Source organism: Drosophila persimilis, unplaced genomic scaffold, assembly GCF_003286085.1.
Source record: "Drosophila persimilis strain 14011-0111.01,24,50 unplaced genomic scaffold, DperRS2 tig00000000-arrow-pilon, whole genome shotgun sequence".
Classification (NCBI taxonomy): domain Eukaryota; kingdom Metazoa; phylum Arthropoda; class Insecta; order Diptera; family Drosophilidae; genus Drosophila; species Drosophila persimilis.
In genome coordinates this window covers 14,861,511-14,881,443 of record NW_020825288.1, presented here as the reverse complement: position 1 = coordinate 14,881,443, position 19,933 = coordinate 14,861,511, and the positions used below count along the sequence as shown (strand labels likewise).

At 49.6% G+C, this 19,933-nt stretch overlaps 2 protein-coding genes and 1 long non-coding RNA gene across 3 annotated transcripts; 1 reads left to right on the top strand and 2 right to left on the bottom strand.

Moving 5' to 3' along the window:
- Positions 1–428: 428 nt before the first annotated feature.
- LOC113567335 lies at positions 429–871 on the bottom strand. The gene is made up of 3 exons (XR_003409410.1): positions 784–871; positions 571–715; positions 429–458 (listed from the first exon to the last, which is right to left on the bottom strand). It is a non-coding gene; the product is annotated as an uncharacterized LOC113567335 (long non-coding RNA).
- A 684-nt stretch (positions 872–1,555) lies between these two features.
- On the top strand, positions 1,556–5,593 carry LOC113567334 (carcinine transporter). The gene is made up of 10 exons (XM_026994790.1): positions 1,556–1,863; positions 2,322–2,689; positions 2,752–2,870; positions 3,212–3,374; positions 3,498–3,674; positions 3,777–3,926; positions 4,048–4,272; positions 4,418–4,545; positions 4,662–5,083; positions 5,297–5,593. Exons 2-10 carry the CDS (start codon positions 2,394–2,396, stop codon positions 5,402–5,404), a joined length of 1,788 nt encoding a protein of 595 aa, XP_026850591.1. The 5' UTR covers positions 1,556–1,863; positions 2,322–2,393; the 3' UTR covers positions 5,405–5,593.
- A 7,429-nt stretch (positions 5,594–13,022) lies between these two features.
- LOC6588296 lies at positions 13,023–19,130 on the bottom strand. The gene is made up of 6 exons (XM_002013756.2): positions 18,683–19,130; positions 16,383–16,646; positions 16,075–16,252; positions 15,682–15,788; positions 13,484–13,561; positions 13,023–13,404 (listed from the first exon to the last, which is right to left on the bottom strand). Exons 1-6 carry the CDS (start codon positions 19,052–19,054, stop codon positions 13,264–13,266), a joined length of 1,140 nt encoding a protein of 379 aa, XP_002013792.2. The 5' UTR covers positions 19,055–19,130; the 3' UTR covers positions 13,023–13,263.
- Between the last annotated feature and the right edge of the window lie 803 nt (positions 19,131–19,933).

Genomic DNA, 19,933 nt, shown 5'->3' with positions numbered 1-19,933 from the left:
AAAAGAGACCGCCTAAATGACTTTCGGAGGAAGCAATTTCGACGACGCTCAAGGAGAGCAATTGGGCGCAGGGCAGAGCAACAGCCACGGCCTCGGCAGCCCATGTGATTCACCTAACCCTCCGACTGAGCCGATGATTGCTGCAAATGTCAAAGAATATATGTATAGACCAGGAACACTCGGCACGCTCAGATGGGCACGACGGGGTCGGTGTCGGAGTCGGTGACGGTGACGGTGACGGTGCCGCTGACAGTCAATAGATTAGCGACAGCGCCTCCGTAATCTGCGCTGATTAAATCTGAGATCTACTTCTTATCCCAGATCTATACTGCATGGGGATGATGATGTTTATTCATAGAGGGACAGTCGCTCAGTGCCTTTGGGGGGCTTACGTTTTACAGCGTCTATTAAGTAGTCGCGTCTCGCGGCTCCGATTCCAGTATCAGCACGGGCGGGATCTAAATTTGCGCTTAAGTGCTTTAGTAAATTGTTAAATTGCTTTGTCTTTCGTTCGTAGGTTCGGCTGGTATACGAAAATATGAAAATTGATATTATTGCATTTGCACATACCCAGCTAAGTAGACTTTATCTCATTTGCTGCTACAGTTTCTCAGTTCTCAAGATCTCATTTCTCAAGATCTCAACATCTCAGCTCAGTTTCAGTCACAGTCGATGCGCGTACGCGTTCCCAGTCACAGTCGTCAGGCAGCAGCATCTTCGAAGATAAAGAACAAAAACAAAGTTAAATCATATCTATAATCTAATAAGTAAATAAAAACATACAGATGCTCGTTAAGTGTTTGAGTGTGTGCCTCGAAAAACGCTCAAACCCAGAGTGCAAGTGCAGCGGAAGTGGGCCTGGATGGGTCTCCTGGTGGGACGGGTCATGCCCGCTGATCCGCGGTCTAATCAACTGGTTCTAATCGAGCTTAAGCTCTTTTGTCTAGCCTCCCGAAATGTGTCTTTATCTCCGACATCCGTATCTGCGAGTACCTTATCTTTTTTGAGACATAGGAGCGCCGAGCTCTGTCTCTGCTTCTGTCTGACAGCCCCCAATAAAGTTCAAGATGCATGTGCAATCGCAATTAAAGATCTGCTTGTGTATGGGAAATGTAAACATTTTAACGATTAAGTGTTATATAATGCCCTGTGATTCTTGTCCATCAGGCCAATCCATCAAATACTTCCACCCATTTGCCGTTCCACTGCCCGACACCCGCCGACTGATTAGCATGTTGACCCATAATGCTCTTATCTGCACATTTCGTGATAACACTTGCCGTGGCAGCCGAAAATAGTGGTAGCCATAACCTGCTCAATTCGGGCTTATATAAAAGTAGGATCATAAATTTGTCAGGTGCAGTGCCGTCGCGCCATCAGCACCGCTCCGTGTGGAGCGTGGGACCTCTCGTAATTGTTAGACGTTTACCAGTTAAATCGTGTAAATTAAAAAGACAATCTCTGTTATCAGCTATTCACTTTATAATGCCGTATACCCGTATGCTCCATCTTGGCCTGATAAGTGGCCACAGACCCGACCAGCCGTTCAAAGCAACACCGTAGGGTGTTGGTAACAGTTGATGAGCTCTCGTGCCAGCCCTAAAAAGTTTCACCATTTCGAGGCGGGATGTGAACAGTGCCCTCGAACCGTGAAAAGCCATTTACATTTTCAAATTTCCCTCAGATTGGGATGAACTTATAGGAGTGCAACGTGCATCCTGCAACGCCTTCAAAGCACAAATTGTTAAACCAAATGCAGGACAAATTCTAAGGTGCAAAATAAACTAAAAGTTGCTCAGAAGTTTATCAAAATTCCTGCCGTTGGTCAAGTAAAACAAAACAATCTTCTGTGCCGGCCATAAGGTAAGTTTCTGAGTTTAAGATTAAACATTTTTGGACTGCGATTGATATTTAAAGCGTTTATCAGTTAAGTCCCGTAAGGTGTTGAGTAGTTTTAGGTGTTTGTGCACTGGATCCATTTGCTTTTATCAATTAACGTACGAGATATCTGGGCACTAGATTCATTCTCTCTTTCAAAGGTTTGATAAATATTTCATCATGAAATGGTTAAAAGTTTTATTGATAGCAAACAAATTCGTCAGTTTTAAGCAAACAAACTCGGGTCGTTATTCCGTTTCAATATCAAAAATTATGACAAGCAATTGTACGAGTGATTGTAGACATAGCTTAAAGATTTTTACAACTGCTCCGGCGCCAAAAATTTTCATAAGACCTCTGTAGGAATTGGCGAGAAAGCACTGCTTCTCGTTTAGTGCGAAGTTCTTAAGCTGCGATGCCATAAAGATTACTCTCGTTATCAGGGCCCTATAACCGACCGAGTAATATCCACGGTGCCAGAGCAGGAGCAGCGGCCACTCCAACAACAGTGCAAAATGAATGAGAGACTGGAGAAGGCGAACAGCCGGAAGGCCTCCCGCGTCTCCCACATGGACATCGATGAGTCGGAGCTGAACGATCCCTTCCAGGCGCTCATGGAGAAGGCCGGCAACCATGGCCGCTACCAGACCCTCTACAACTTTCTGTTCGTCGCCGGCCTGGCCTTCAGCGGTGCCATGATCTACATGAACATCATTCTGGCCCTCAACATACCCCATCACTGGTGCACCGTTCACGGGCGGGAAAACACAAACTTCACGCTGGACCAATGGCGCGACATAACGCTGCCCAAGTAAGTGCGGAAAGGTCCCATCCAATCCTTGTGCCCCTGTACGATACCTTCTGTTCGACTAGACAGGCGGACAACCGTGGCAGGGAGACATTCAGCAATTGTGAGATGTACCAAATGAACTTCACCGAGATCCAGGACTGGTCCACCTGGAACACGAGCCTGCGAACCACTCAAACACAAGGTGCGTAAGAGAGGAGGGTGTTCCAGCTTACACTCTATCTTCGGAGGCATTAGAAACGGCTTAGATGTTGACAAAGAGGCGAGGATTACAGCTCAATTCAATCCGAGCTGCGAAAGCTTGCCTTACTTCGATTCAGCGTTTTTCCCTAAGAAAGTGTACGCTGGAATACGAGCAGAACTTTGGCCAGATTAGTGGTGAAATTACTTGGCATTTCGTTGTTCTGTTCTCCCTGCTGTCTTATAAATTTTTGCAACTTTGCACTCGAATGCATTTTACGACCGTTTCCATTACCATTTCCATTCCCGTTTGCCATTTTGCCATTTGCCATGCCCATTGCGCAGCTTGCCAGAACGGCTGGAGCTATGACAAGACCTGGTACGAGAGCACGATTCCCACGGACCACAATTGGGTGTGTGCCAAGGATTTGTTCGTGACAAATGTGTTCGTTGTGGGTCGTGTGACGGAGGTGGCTGGCTCATTTATATTGGGACAAATGGGAGACTCGTAAGTACAGGAGCAACTACGTAACTTCTCCACTCCACTCCACGAAAACTAAGTTATGAGAAGGCAAGTAATTGAATTTCTCCAATGTCTCTGTCCCGTGCCGTGTCCCGTGTCCGCGTCCAGCTATGGTCGCAGGTTGGTCTACTACATTAGCGTTGTGTTCTGCTCCCTGGGACGCATCGGGTCCATCATGTGCACCAGCTCGTATACGTGGTTCCTCATCATGTCCGGCATCGTGGGCCTCACCGTCAACAGTCTCTTCCAGTCGCCCCAAATCATTGGCATGGAAATCTCACGGGAGTAAGTTTGACAGTTGAACAAAGTTTCTCTTTCGCTCCCCTGGCTGGCTGGCTGAACTAACTAACTTTTTGTCTATACCGACACCGCTCCACTCGACTCCAGGGAGGATCGCAGTCGCATTGCCTTCTTCCAGAGCTGCGGCTGGTCCATTGGCACCACGTTCATGCCGCTGCTTTATTGGTGGCTGGGGCACTGGTACTCCTTTATGTGGCTCACATCGTTGCCCACGGCGACGGTTTTAATTTTCTCCAAGTAAGTCAGACAAAAGCATTCCCATTCCCATCTGTTAGCCCAATCCTCCATTCCCAATCCCGAATCCCAAATCCCCAATCCCCAAACACCAATTGAATCATCATCAATTCTTTGGCCGTAGATACGTCATCGAATCGCCGCGCTGGTTGATTAGCAAACGGCGCTTCCGCGACGCCATTGTGCAGCTGAGGAAGATAGCCAAAATTAATGGCCGCCATTTCGATATGACCGAGAAAGAGCTGGCGGAAATCTACAGCCAGGACAAGCAGGATGTAACCTACGGCATTGCCTCGCTCTTCGCCGGCTGGCGCCTGGCCCGCAACACCACAATCATGGGCTTTAGCTGGTGAGCTGGTAACACGCATTCAGAGTCGGACGAGGACGAGGACAAGGACCCGCCTTGCCTGGCCGTCCCGACCCCGTCCGACGAAAAGCAATTTGCATGTCTAACTGCTGACCACTCTCTGGCTCTCTGGCTCTCTGGCTTTCAGGTGCGTCGTGGCCGTCTCCTATTTCACGCTGGTCCTCTTCAGCTCCCGCATGGCCGGCAATCCCTTTTTGAACTTTTTGTATCAGAGCATTGTCGAAATTCCCGCCTACATTGTGGGTCGTTATCTGGGTGAGTGTGCAGCCAGCCAAGACCTGACGCTGACGCTGATTGAGAAACGGGGCAATGGTCGCCCCATCATCTCGCTCTCTTTGTTCTCCACTGTACGGTGCCTTTTGCCATCACAGGTGATACGTATGGACGACGCTTCACCAACTCGGTGTCCTTTCTCGTCTCGTTCGTCACCTGCGTGCCCATCATTGTGTATGCGACGGACGAGCGGTACGAGTACTTGATGATCTACCTGGCGACGTTCGTCAAGTTCCTGAACGCGATCACCTTCTTCACCGTCAACCTGCAGTGCCTCGAGATCTATCCCACGTGCATGCGGCAGACGGGAGTGGCGCTGGGCACCATCCTGGCCAATGCCATCGGTGTGCTGGCCCCGTATCTGGTCTATCTGGGCACCACGGTGAACATCCGCGCGCCCTACTACATTCTGGGCACCCTCTTTCTGCTGGGTGGGATTGGAGCCCTGTTCCTGCCCGAGACGCTGCACAAGAAGCTGCCAGACACCATGGAGGAGGCTGGAAACTTTGGCAGGCACGATGTAAGCAATCAGAGTCTCCTTTTCATAATTACTTCCTTCGATACCTCGAGTCGGAGACGGATACGGAGACGGAGTTCGTTCACCTCTCACCAGATACGTACAGTCCCAAAAGGCTCTTTTTCCATCTGGATTCCCGTGGCTCATCTAATTTATAATCTAAATTATGCAAAGCAGCCGTAGCCTAATTTCATTTTTCACAAATTTAATTTACAGAAATTCTTCAGTCTGCCGAAGCCGCCGCTGGCGCCAGAGCCCAACCAGTCGCTGTCCGCCCATCCGGAGCTAACCAAGCTCACCCAGACTCAGGAGGTTTCGCCTTGAAGGCAGACACTGACAGGGCCACGAATCGATTCCCGTCACCGTCACCGTTACTGATACCTTTACTGATACTGTTACTGTTACTGTTACCAATCTCTCGTTCACGTTGTTCCCTTTGTGATGTTACATTACGTATGGCCCAAAGTATTGCGAATAAAGTATTGTTATGTAGGCAGCCCAGCCGTAATAAGACCCACATAAATCACAAATCACCCACCACCACATACACCCACCGACGGGCGGCAAGTGAGAGGTAGCCCAAAGAAATCTCTGCAATGAGTTTATCAGCGCATCTGTCAGAAATTTACAAATTACCTGACGCGCCCTTGGCAGCCATTTCCAGGGCTGTGCGAGAAGAGAGAAGCTAATGCTGTGGCTAATTTAATAAATGACGCGCCACCAGCCAGCAACCACCAGCCACCATCCAATGCGGCAACGCACACACACGGCGTATACGTAATGCGTGGCAGGCGCCTGATTTATGCAAGTTATGTATCAATTTTTATCACCAGTTGCAAGAATTGAGCCAAGTTCTGTCCCTGCCTGGGAGTGGGAGTTGGCAAAGTGTTAAACTGTAAGCGAGAACTAAGACCAAGCCAACGACAGACAACAGCAACAAGAATTACAATACATATTGGAAATTCAGAGGACGGCAGAGTCGAAGTTGTGTATACCCTCATCGAAAGAGAGAAAGGCAAGAATCGGTCTTCATTGAGTACTTCTTCATACATTTTAAACTTCTCCGAATGCCAACTTTCTTTTCCGAAAGCTCCACGTTGCTGGTGTGGCCCGCCCTTACCCTATCCCAAGGAACCAACTTCTGGCTGCAAAAACTTCTACATACACAGTCCTACTCGTAGATGCCACGGCATGAGGCAAGTAACAGGACGTGCAACTTTTGTGCGCAAAGGTGTTTCGTTTTTCAAGTTATTTATTATGATTTATTTGCCAATGTGGCGCGCTGATGTGGCAGCCCCGTCTTCCGTCTTCCGTCTCCCGTCTCCCGTCTGGCTCTGGTTCGGGTTCTGAGACGGAACCCCATCTCTGGCCAGGCTGCAGCAGCGATAAGTAAATTGTTTATCCTACTTGTGAGTTATGTGTCCAGGCCAGACCCAGGCCAGGCCAAGTCCGGAGCAGCCATTCAGTTTGATGATCGTGTTGATGTTGGTCCTGGCTTGGGGCTGTAGCCGAAGCCCTGAAGATGGAGCGGAGCTGTAATGGCCAAGGCAGCTAACATTGTTATGCTTTCATAAACAGCTGAGCGCAATTTTCTGATAAGCCAAGTCCCCCTCTCCCTGTAGGTGTGTGTGTGTGTGTGCGGGCGAGGCGAGTGTTGGTGGCTATTTGTTTCAATTTATCATAAAAGGCAGCCAAGGCACCGGAAGTCAGCCAAGCTGCAGTTGAATGAACGATGAACGACGAAGAGGGACCTGGCTAGGACTGCGACTACGACTACGAGGAGGCGGCTTCAGGCGGCTTAACCTTAAGATGTAGCCCGGTCCAAGTCCTTGGCAGCTGGCATTAGCAGGGATTCCTGGCGGGCGAGCTCTTTAAGGACCACTCCACTGCATAAATGTGGCTCACAATTATCATTGTCGCCTTCGGGGAAGGCAAATGTCCTTCACCAAAGCTCCTACGGCAGTAATGAAAACAAATTCCTGGCCATTTGCAGCAAGAGGGACAATTATAGGGTACAAACAAGGGGGGGTGGAGAGAAGGAAGTGCAATGAAAAGTAAATCTAAGTTGCATTCCTCCGAAGGGACTCGACTGGCTTTACTTGCACATTTTCCTTTTGGGGTTTGGGTTTTTTTTTTCATATTTCACGCAATCGAGAATGAACGAAACTATTTGCAATATTTCAAGCAGCTGCATCAGGCTGCCACATGAACGGAATCCAGACATGAAAAATGCAATACTTGCGGGAGTGAGGTGCGGAGGAGCCGAAGTGCGGCAAGTAGCGGGTGCCACAACAGTGATTGCGCTTTATTTGTGATAATAAAACACACCATCGCGCCCAGACGACGACGACTACTGGATGCTTGCAAGAATGTGGCAAGGCGGTGTGGTAGCAAGGCAGTGTGGCAGCGGCAGAGGCAGAGGCAGGGGTGGCAAAGCCAAATCGAACCGCGAAATTGCAACAAACTGCGCGTGCACTGGCGGGCTGGTGGGTTGGAGGTTGCAGCGAGACAGAGCAGAAGTCAGGACCTCGTGGCAGGGTAAGAATATTTAAGCTGCAACAATGTTGCAGCAAATATTAAAGGAAAACACAACGGGCCGGGCTGTGCCGTTCGGTCTGGGGCGGAGGGGGTGCCAAAGGATTTACTGCATATTTCATGTTCACAACGAACCAATTTTACGCTCTTCAAATCCTATTAGTCAATGGCCCTGTGGGGATGCAACGGCAACGCCATCAGGAGCACCACCAGCCACTGCCTCTATCAAGGCAGCTGTTCGCCAGCAAAGGGTTGAGATTCGGGCACTGCCGTGGTGCGGGGTGGGTAAGGGTGCTGCTGCTGCTGCTGCTGCTGGTGCTGGGTGATTGGTGATGCCTCAGCTCAGATACTGCGATTTACTTGTACACCCATGCACCCCTACCCCCCCGAAATATATCTCTATGTATATCTCTATGTGTGTGTGGGCACACATATACACTCACATATAAGTAAGACTCTCTGGGCAACTTCCCGGAGCCGAGTACGAGTCGGTTCAGGTCAGCTTAGTGTGTCTGGCATTTCCGCACGATTATGCATGTGAGTGGCGGTGTTGGTACCCCCTTGCGGCCCCTGGCCCTCTGCCTCTGCTGCTGGTAGCGGGCTGCGGGTGGGGATAAGCCCAGTGGACAGCCCGAAAAGCCCGACTGGAAACGGTCCTCATCAATCTAGCTGCTTGGAGAGCATGAATTATGAAAAACGTGCAAAATGCAAACGGAAATTAAAATTTATAAAAAAAAAAAAACGGAGAAAGGGAAGGGAAGGGAAGACAAGAAATGAACCCCTCGAAACCACACACACACACACATGTAGGAAAGGAGTAAGGGGTAGAGAAGTTTACAGTCCGTTAGACAAATACGGATGCGGGTATGGGTGTGGGTGGGGGTGGGGGAGCGGGTGGGGCCTCATAAAATCAAAGAAAACAAAAGCTGAAGCTGAAGCTGAAACAGAAGCTGAATCTAAGGCTGCGGAAAGTCCCCAAAACAACCACTGGACCAAAAAAATATGAAACCATAAGAGAGCAGGGGGTTGGGTATATGTAAGGGAAAATTAAACATATTATCCCTGTCCTGCTCTATCCTACTGGGGTTCCAGGCACCCCCATGCCTCTTCCTCGGACAGCTGGCAGCTTTGACAGGACGTCTCCTGCACAGCTGTTGGAAAACAAACCTCAACTTTGGCCGCATACAAATTTTTGTCAGGGTCCTGCCGGCGTGTCCTTTATTAATTTAACAGGCTCTACGGCTGTGTGCTGCGACTTTGACTACAACTTGAACTACAATGGGGGAGGGGGGGAGCGAGGCACTGACGGGGCAGCAACGGAATTCAACAAGCCATAAAACATATGAGCCAGCCGAGTCGCATGCATTTTTCATGAGCCGTTGGCTTTTGTGCCCATCACAATCGTCACAGACCAGACCAGGCCCGAAAAGTCCCACTACCAGTGGCAGTCCCAGTCCCAGTCCCAGTCCGATCCCCCCCTCTTCATTGCGATGCCAACAATCATCATCAGCACTCATCCAGGTCCGCTCCAGAGCTGGAGTCAGCTGGAGGACTTCTGCTCCAGCTCCTGCTGCTGCTCCCGATCCCACTCCAGCTGCTGCGAGTGCCGCTGCAGGATGCCGATGCTCTTGGCTACACTTGAACTTACAATGACACGTTCGAAGTTCGAACTGTGAGAGCAGGGGGGGGGGCCATGCGGCAGTGTGGCACAGAGGAGACCTGCATATTTGTTTGGGAATATTCGAGTAGGAGCCCGGCACTGCATTTCTTTCTGCCCCGCACCCTCCACACAAATTGCTTTCATTTGTTTTAATGGGATACGGCAGGCGTCTACTTCGACCCTTCTCTAGCCTCGATTTGGGCCGAGTGTGGATTTGCATACGTACGAGTATATTTTAATAGAAACCAAATAATTGGTAAGTTGATCGACCTGCAGAATAAATACTGATGGCAGCTGAATGCTGGGCATCTTTCAAGCTCGAAAGTGGAGGGGACTTAGGTTACCTTTTTTATCCCTTTTCTCGTTACAAGCAAGGAGTTTTCAAGGAGTTTGAACCACTTTAAAGAGGTCACTCATTCATCTAATGTCAGTCTCGAGATGTGCAGTCTCGACATATATGTTTTGGTATAGTATAATGATGGTTATATTGATTCATTGCAGTGTCCTAAATGACTGCCGCCAATCTGTGCCTTCTATCTCTATAGTTGCTCATTATCTTTACAAGTGCAATCCTAAGTATTGAAATAGTCTTCGTACTGCCAGATAACTTTGTTAATTTGCGTTATATTCACATGCCATAGCCTCCCTGCCATCTAGAGCCCCTTTTGCTGTACCTACCTTAAGTGCCTAAGGTTCCGCTTGCTTCCCCTTGAAGGTGTGGATGTAAGAGCAATCACAATATCAGCTCCTTTCACCCAGAGAGGGATAGAGAGAGAGAGAGAGAGAGGACGCTTCAAAAGCAATCATCAATCATCTACGGCCCGGGGCTGGGGATAAAATGATTTACTGATGGAATACTTTAAAGGGGGATGACACCCTCCTCCCTCTAGCGAAACACCTCGCCCATTGAGCAACTTTGGTGTGGAAAAACTCTCTTTATTTCTGTTTTCGAATAGAACTTAAAAAATGCAGGATTCAATTGACTGTTTCCAAAAGTTTCCACATAACATATGCAGATTTTCTACCCTTTTTGTTGCTCTGCGATTACAATTGCAACATATTCCATACGTTTGCTAAATATTTATTTAAAGTACATATGGGCCTGGTTGGTTGTATACACATAGATAGCACTACTACACACATACATCTGTAAATATATGAATATATTTGAACGATTACATGGGATGGAATGGGTTGGGATGGGTGTGTTGTGTGTGTTGTGTGTGTGTGTGTGTGGAAGTCAAATAATTTTGACACGCTTTCACGCGTGCTCTATTTTCATAAATATTATTTATTTGTTTTGCAATCAATTTGTATGTATATGTATATTCGCATATATATTTGCATTTTTTCATGACTTACTCGTGTACATTTTTCTCCATTTGCATTTGAAATGCTTTTGGCATTTTGCTTAAACACTTACGTATGTAAATTGAAATTTGTTGACCATCGTCCATAGACTTTAATTGTAAATATATGTAGCTACCAGTAAATATATGTATATTCGTGTATATCTATATATTGTATATTGTAAGAGTCATCAATATTCATAGTAAACTAATAAATATATATGGCTATTTATTGATTTTTCGCCTAATTGCTTAACTGAACACATTTCCAAGGGAAGGAAGTCTCCTACGGGGCCCTCTCTGCTGGCTACTTCTTCTCCATTATGATTTGTGGCACTCCCGAGTGCACTTGGCCATTAGTCTGTTCTGTCATTTGGCTGAGCAGCTCCTGATTGCCGTGCATCTGCCGAGGTTCTCTCTACTGCCCAAAACTATGTCATACGATTGATTTGTGGGGGGCTGCTTAATTTAAATTGTGATTGGGGCTTACGCACAAGTGATTCCTTCGCCTGATTTAGTTGATATATTACCTATAGTCCGGGGACTGTATTCGTTTTTCGTTTGCGATTAAAGGAAGCGTGGAATACGAAAATTTGACTTTGTTTTTATCCATTTTACACATAAACGGTGCTTATGTATCTATATGTATGTATCTGCTGACGGGGCTCTCATTGTTTCGAGCCATTTATGTGTATGAGAATATCTGTATCTGTAGCTGTAGCTGTATATGTGTATGTATATTTATATGTAGTTAAACAATTATATGTATATTAAACTGGCGCACCATTTTACACTTGACTGCACGGCACCGGCCAGAGTTTTGTTGCTTTGTTTTCACTTTGCCTATATTTAATTTCACCTTTTTTCACTGTTTGCATTTGTTTGTTTGTTTGTCTATACTATTTTCACTATTGCTGGATGGCTGGATGGCTGGGTGGATGGCTGGCTGGGTGGCTGTGGGGTGGGGGACGGGGATGGGGACGGGGACGCCTCTCTGCGGAGGCTCTGTTGCACTTAATTTAATTTAAATAAAATGATCATCGAGGCCTGGCCGAGTTAATTGCACGTTAACACAAGCTAAAAACCAATTGAAACAAATCAAAGAAAAAAACCTATTCTATCAATTAAACGAATATTTATATACGAGTACTCGGACGAGTGTTGTTCAATCGAAATGCTGACAAAAAACCTTTAATTCTGCGACAAACTACATATTTCCAACTTTCCACGGGAGACCGGTCCGGGCCTTAAGTGCTTGAGCTAATTGCAGTTTCGGCGACAAGCGGAACCGGAAATGAGCATCGTTGGCACGCACTGGCGCTGGCGCTGGCGCCCGCTCACGTAGCCACTAAATGTTTCAATTTCGTGGCAGCCCCAGACATTTAATAACACGAGCACGGGTGGTGCCAGGGAGTTTTGGCAAATGGCAAAGACAACCGCGAGCCGATGGCTCCATCGAATGGTCGGTCGGTCGGGCGGTCGGTGAATGCCTCTTGGCCAAAAAGCAAACAAAATTAAAAACGAATTTCAAATGCCTTTGCACGGCTCAAAAATGCAAATCGCATTCTCTGTCGCAGCAGGACAGATCAGAAACATGCAACACTCCTCTGCACACGGATGCCTGTGTGTCTATGTGGGTCCGGGGCAAGTTCGTTGCATACTTTCGGGCGCAACATGCAATTAAAATGCAAAAAAGGCAAATGGCAAATGGCAAAGGCCGCCTGCAGCTGCAGCTGCAGCTGCAACCCGCAGGAGCACCCGCTCCCTGAAAGCCGCACCATGTGCCACGCACCCGAAAAACCAAAGACCAAAATCGATGCAATGCCAAGTTGAAACGGAAATGCCACACAGTCAGAGCCGTCCGTCCGTCTGCTCCGTCAGTGTCTGTCTGTGCAACGTCTGCGGTTAGGACAAGTTTGCCGGCCCGGGATCGGGTTCGGGCTTGGGCTCGGGCTCCCTATCTGTGGGAGAGTATGTATCCCCGCCTCTCCCTCCCTGCGTGCGTGCGTGTGTGTGTGTCCCCTCTCGGTCTGTATGGGTGTTGATTTAGCGTTAAGCTTGTTGGATTTTTGCGTTTTGTCAACATTTCCCAGCGGAGTATGGTGCCGCATTCGCAGACTGTGTGTTCTGTGTGTTCTCGGGGTGTTCGAAATAATTGTTGATAGACTTCGGGGCAAGAGCCTGAACTGATTGATTCTGTATGGCGATTTTGAGTGGGAGTCTGTGGGGAGGCATCAATGGAGAGGGTGCAAACGAAACAAAGTGAGAGTTATATATAGAGGAGCTATAGGGGGTGCTATCCTAGGTGGTGACTATACACGAGAGATAGTTCAGGTGGCGATCAGGTAAGGTTCTAGGTAATTCAATTAGTTCTAGAGGTAAGTCAAACTCCACTAAATCTATGGCTACATATACGTATTGCTATATTGCTTCGTTGATCTTCGTTATCCCTATCCTTAACTATCCCTAAGTCTCTAAGCCTCTTCGAGTAATACGAGTAGACTACGCTCCGATTCCTGCTTGCCTAACATGTGTATCACCTGATTGAAAGATTGAATCGATTGAAATGCCTGTGTGTTGATTGGGGGTTCGATTGTTTAGCGTCGATCTTAAGCAGCAGCGCTGCTTAGGGCCGTGTCCTAGGGATGCTTCGTGTAGTTGTTCAGCGGCATCTCGTTGACGTGGGCATGGGCCAGGGCCACCTCCTTGTTCCGTTCGTGACACGCAATGTCCATGGGCGCGCTGGCGGGCTTCTTCTGGGCCGCCTTTTGTGTCTTGAGCTGGGTACAAAAAGGCCAAAGATACATTAGTCGGTCATGGAATGGGGGCCAGTGGGGGCTGGGGGACTCTCATATTTACTCTCTGAATGGTCTTCTCAAAGTCCTGGTGCGGCTCAGGTCGCTTCATCGTGCTGCAGGCCCTCAGTCGCTCGTTTGTCTGGAATGGCAAATGGTAGATAGATGTTACTCGTACTTCTGTCCTCCGCCCATGATTACTTCATTAACTTGCGAAAAAAGACCACACCAGACCGGAGCCACGGCATAAAACAAATCGACACCTCCAAACAGAAAGGACCGCAGCCCCCAGAACTTCAAAATGGAAATGTCAAATGAAAAGCGGCGAATACGAATAAGTATAATGAAAGGCCAACGCCAGCGACAGCCCCAACTGAATTTCCCCAAAGCAACATTTCCGCAGCAGACCGCATAATGAGAGCGTGGCCAGGACCAGGGCTAGGACCAGGCCCGGAACCGAGCAGCAGAGTTTGCGAAGCAGTTTAGACATACGCTCCGTGTGACCTTTGGCATCCCTCCTTCTGCTCCTCCTCCAAGTGGCAGATGTTGCCGGGGGGGCTGCCGGGGAGGGAAAGGTAATGAGTGCCAAAGGACACACAGCACAGCACTGCCCAAAAAACACAAAAGAAGTTGTCCCGAGAACTGAACTGAAACACGGAGTCGGAGCACAATTGTCGCCAGTGCTTAGCCCAAGTCATTTTCCAAATTGACCGCAAAACTCGCCAGGAGAGTGGCAGGGGAGGGGGCCCAAGAAGAGTCCTTGGCGTGGTCCGGGTCCGGTCCTGGACGGCGGCAAATTGTGCTTAAATATTAAATGAACAGCGCCGGCAGCAGCAGCTCCCTAGAAGCAGCAAAGGAGCAAAGAGTAAAGGACACAAAAGGAAAACCGGACAACAGCCGTAAAACACGAAAAGTTATAAACTCTCTCAGGAGCCGAAATACACAAAAAAAAAAAAAGAGAATGAAAATTGAGGGTGGAAAAGCCCCTCTCCACCCCGCCCCCAAATGAAGAGAGAACATACCGAACAAAACACTTTGGCACGCCTGAAATAATAAAAACAAATGCGCACGGAAAAAAAGGACAATCGTGTGTAGGGAATCCAGTTACCTGTGGACCATCCAAGCCGCTAGATGCCCCCCTGTCCATCTCCATCTCCATCTCCATCTAGTTGCCCAATGGCAACCGCAAAAAAAGGCGGAACGCGCAAAGGTGCAAATGACCCGGAGGCCGGAGAAGGCCCCAGGAACGTGCTCCAGGCCCTTGACAATCCCAGTGCTCCCAGTAGCCTGTTGGCCTCTTACCAGTGCTACTGCTCGGCACTCCTCTGTCCTGGGCATTTGTATCTGTATCTGTATCTGGCACTTGCACTTGCAGCTGCGGCTCTGCACTCCCTGCCAGTGCCGCTGCCACTTGCCCTGCCTCTGTATCTGCATCTGCCTCTTCATCATACTCCTCCTGCTCCTCCCATCGGCAGTTCATATCTGCGAGTCTGGCATTTGCATCCGGCACATGTCCTGTCCTGCTGTCCGCCTGTCCTCCTGTCCTCCTGTCCTCCTGCCTGTGCTCTTTGCTCTTTGCCAGTGTTGTCATTGTCTGGTTTTGGCCCGCTTGCCTTGGCCAAGTCAACGCAATTAACGGTAATTGCCTTTTATCGGCTTAGCCTTGATAAAGTTTTCAACCCCCGCCCCCCGCACGCTGGTCCCCCCCTTTAGCAGAGGACTTTCCCCCCCACTTCCCTTTGTTGTTGCTGCTGCTGCTGTCGTTGTTATTTGTAGGTTTACGCGGTTTTTCTATTTTAATTTAATTTTATAAGTAGCCCCCGTGGCCACCCACCCACGCCATGTCCACGGAAGCGATGGCCAAAGTTGTCCATTGCTGAAATTCGACATTAAACAGAAGGGGGATAGCAGCGACAGAGACCAGGGAAAGTTTTTGTTTTGAATGTGGCAAGGAAATGCTTTGAAGTTGCCTCCAAATTATAGAACTTTTCATGGCTTCCCGGGAGAGTGGCATCAGTACTGAAGAAGCGGGAAATGTGCAAAACTCTCACCATATTCATAAGTCTTAAGGAGATTATAGAGTGGTGTATGTTTAGCCGACGAATGTCAAGGCGGAAATGCCGCTCTCTTGACGGAAATGCAATGAAAATGGCAGCAAATCGTGCCATTCGGTAAAAGAACACTTACGGAAGCGGAAGCGGAAGCTCCCCATCCCATCCCAGCCACGCAATGAAGCCCTGAATTTTTCCCATTTCCACTCACCTTCAGCTGCATTCCCTCGGTGGCGTTCAGCTCGTCGCCGCTCTGCCGCAGGCCCTGCAGGAAGCGGGCAAAGACCGTGCGCCGCTGCTTGTTCTTGTTGCGGCCCTCTGGTGGGGGCAGATCCGAATAGAGCCGATTCCAGATTGAGAGATCCCGGAAAGAAGGCAAACAAACAATCAAAACCGAGAATCAAACAAACAGTCAAGCCAGACCGACCGACAGAGGAGTTCATTTGATTAACCAGACAGACAAAGTTTAAGCGCAAACCAATTTAATTGAATTAAAAGCCATAAAAACCAAAGAGCCGCCGAAGTGTCTCTAACCTCTGGCAGGAGCCCCGTCCTGCTCCTGCTCCTGCTCCTCCTCCTCCTCCTCCTCCTTCTCGTCCCTTACCTGTTGCGGAAAAGTCGTAAAAGAAATTGGTGCGCGCCCCCGGATAGCTGTGCTGCATCCCGTTCAGATTGAGGGCCGACTTGGAGTCGATGGCGTTGCGGGCCATCCGATTGGCCAAATCGTTCTGCGTGTAGCTGTAGATCTCGTTCTCCTCGCGGTTCGAGAGGCAGCTGGAGGGCTGGAGGTCCGTGCGGCGCACACATGCATAATGAACGAGATGAATTAGGGTCTGATTAGCCGGGAGTTCGGGATGCCGGGAGTCGTAAAAGCACTCGGGCCGTAAAAAGCCAAGAGTTCGTTCCGCTTACCAAATACTTGCCGGGCACATACAGCGGCTGGCTGTGGCTGGTGGGCATCACGGAGGAGCTAACCAGTCCTCCGCCGGAACTGCTGGAGCCCGGAACGCCGGCGAGGCGGCGGGTGAGCGTGTGCCCCGTCGAGATGCGCACATGCCGCTCCTTCCACTTGGATAGGCGCACCTGTTCGATGGCATCCAGCACGTCCTCGTACGGCATGTTGATCTGCTTGCTGTAGTGGGCGGCCAGTCCCTCCAGATATCCACGCTTGCCCTCCTGCAAAAGAGAGACGGAAAGACAGAGAGATGGCTAAGACTCAACCGCAATGCAGTCCACTAAGGCCAGGGTCAAAAGCAGCTCCTTGAAGACAGACAGACTGGTGCAGGAGCCACACAAGTGTTAATATCTTCCGGTAATTAGCGTGAGGCTGCCACTTAAATGTGTCCTGTTTGACATTCAAAGCGGTCATTGAAGCATCCCCTAGCTCCATCGTGCCCCCGGCAGCAGTATCTGTGTCTGTATCTGTATCTGTATCTGTATCTGCATCTGCAGTATCTGTGTGCATCTTTCTATTCCAGAGAGCTCTCTACGAGTTAGAGGAGGGTTGGCTGGAAAATTCATTTAGCGTCGCATTCATGTAATGCACATGCAAACATTTGTGCTCAACTGCAACTTGTCTGCAGCTGTCAGACAGACAAACACACAGACAAAGATACAAACAAACATACGCACACCCACACACTCACAGATAGATGTCTGTCTCATCAGCGCAAAGTGCAATTAGTTGAAGTTGCAGCCCGCGCGTCAACATGGCTCAGACGGAGTGCAGAGCAGCTCTGCCCGGCTCGTGCCAGAAGCCAAGAAGTCTGGCAGCCAGCTCCTCCTTTCCCCGCATCTGGAGGGACTCCGCGGTCGGACCCCCCACAGACACCTGTCGTCTAGCCATCCATATGGTATAATTTCATTTCGGTCTTAAAGTTCCGTTTCAATTTGAGCCAACAATCGTAAATATTTAACCACATCTCGCCAGACAAACTATGTTAAGTACTCGGCGGAGGAATAAAGAGAGCCGCTAATTAAAATGCAAAGCAGCAGAGGCCGATGCAGGCACAAGCCTATGACAAAGTTTTCACACATTCAACGAGGAGTCGACTCCGCAGACTGCACACTTTTTGGGCTCTTTGCGTGGAAGTGGAAGTGGAAGTGGCAGCGTGGCCTGCATATTAAGCAGCTGCAACATCATCGACATCAGCGACAGCATCAGCATCTGACGAGTCTCGGTCGGGTCTGGCAACTGTCAACACTCTATGCGTGCTCAATAGGCTCAGTACTGCCACGCCCTTAAATGAAGTCCTCCTCCTGCGCCTCCTCCTCCTCCTTCTTCTTCTTCTTCGGGCCCTAGCAGAGGCACCTCTTGAAATAACTTTAAATGGAGGCAGCCTCGCTTCGCATCTATTTGCCTTTGCATTGCATTGGATTTCTTTGGCGGAATGCAGGCGGCGGCCCTGAACCAGTGACATGTTTTCCACACACTCACAAGCATACAAAGATACACGTAACCAAACACAGATACGAGTACAGAACATTCATGAAAAAATAAACTACAGACAAAGGGAAGCAATCCCAAGCCCAAGGGGCTTTCAATATGCATTTCTAGCCCCCCCAAAGAACAGTGGGGCATGCGACAGGGAGACACGGAGAGAGGGAGAGTTCTCCTTGAGAGCACTCTCGTGGGCATAGCTGATACTGGTGCAGTCTGTACTGTACTTCGGTGCTGGGGCTGTCCATTTTGCTGGTCTGGCCGTTTTAGCCGATCGTTTAATTGTTCCGCTGCCACACAATACACATTCAGCTCCTCCCCCTCTGCAGACCCCGGCCACAATGTACAGTTTTATCTGTAAGCCAACAGCCAACAGAATTGACCAAAAAATACGCGAGTGCCAAAAATAAACAAAATTAACGCAATGCAAAATCATTTTGGTCTCCGACCTGGGACCAGAATGCTGGCTGCTGGCTGCTGGCTCGAATAATAAAATAAACAGGCTACAGAAAGGCTAAACCCAGCGGGGGGCGGGAGGCCCTCGGTGTCGGTTGGCCACTCGGTTTAACTAAATTAAAATCGTGTTAATTTCACATTAGAGCGCACACAGCGCACCGGCGACTGTCACACGTTGCTTCCCGTGGGGCAGGAGGCGGAGGCTGCAGCAAATTGGCGGGCCCCAAGCAGAATGGCCAAGATAAGAGAGCCATCGCTTGGACGACTGGCTAGTTGCCAGGATAGTTGTTGGGGGCTGGGGGCTGGGAGTACTTACCGGTGTGGAGTACGGGTGGGCGGTGAGGCGGATGCCGTCGGCCTCGAGGTGCCGCTTCATGACCGCCTCCAGCTCCTTCATGGTCACGGGCGTATCACAGTCGGAGGCCAGGATCTCGTTGCTGTTGCTGAGCGCCTTCGGATCGTTGATGAGCACATAGACAATGGCCGCCCCCTTCTCGCGCAGCATGCGGACGCTCTTCAAGAGCTTGCCGCGATGCGACAGATTGTCCACGCCGATGGCATCCAGATCGATCTCGCCGATCTGCTTGCAGATCTCCAGCTCGTCGTAGCCGTTCTCCAGGAAGCTCTCCCCGTACTGGGCCAGCCCGATGGTGCGCAGCCACTCGCACACGATGTTGTGGTTGGGCATCGTGTTCGCGTATCACGTGGCCACCGTCGGCACGCCGATGTCCAGCGGTGCGAACGATACCTTGGCCAGCCGGTGGGGCTTCGAGGTGCTCGCCCCGGCAGTGGTGGCCGCCGTCCCCGCCAGGGATGGCTCCTGGGGATGGCTGCTGCTGCTGGCGGCGCTGCTGCTGCTGCTGGTGTTGGGCGGGGTGCTGCTGGACGTTGCCTTCATAGCAGCTGCAAAGGAAAAGTGCAACACACAGAGTGAGAGAGTGAGAGCGAGAGAGACGGCGACAGGCTTAGTGCAAAAGAGCGTATGCGTAATGTTGTTTGGGATACTTCCGGCCAGGGCCAGGGTCAGGGTATGGCCATTAAAGCCTTAGTACCCCATCCAGGTGCTGTTCGGAGCAAGAGCAGGAGCAGGAGCAGGGCCTGGCATATCAATTTGTGTTAATAACAGTCATTGTTCACCCACGCAGACAGATGGTCAGAGGAAGACAGGGTTGGGATCCTGCCTATAAGCACTTAATGATAATGCTCGGTCATGTACACGAGCCACTAAAACACTTGAATATGTTTAGCCCCGGAAGCCACTTGCATATGAATAAGCCACTTAAAATGACAGATGGACCGGACCGGACCGGACCGGACCGGCCAACACACCCAAACACTCAGGGAGTACACAAACAGAGAGGCAGACAGACGGAGAGAAATCTCCCTGAGAGGGGGAACGGGAACCGACTGCGCCCTCGGGTCACAGACAAAAGACAAAGGCAAAGTCGTCCTCCAACTATTTGCAAGAGGGCCTTGCCCCCCCGTTTGTACCCCTCTACAATGCCGTTGGAGAAGGAATTTTGATTTTAACCATTTGTTTTGGAACTCGTTTAAGAAAGCATATTCC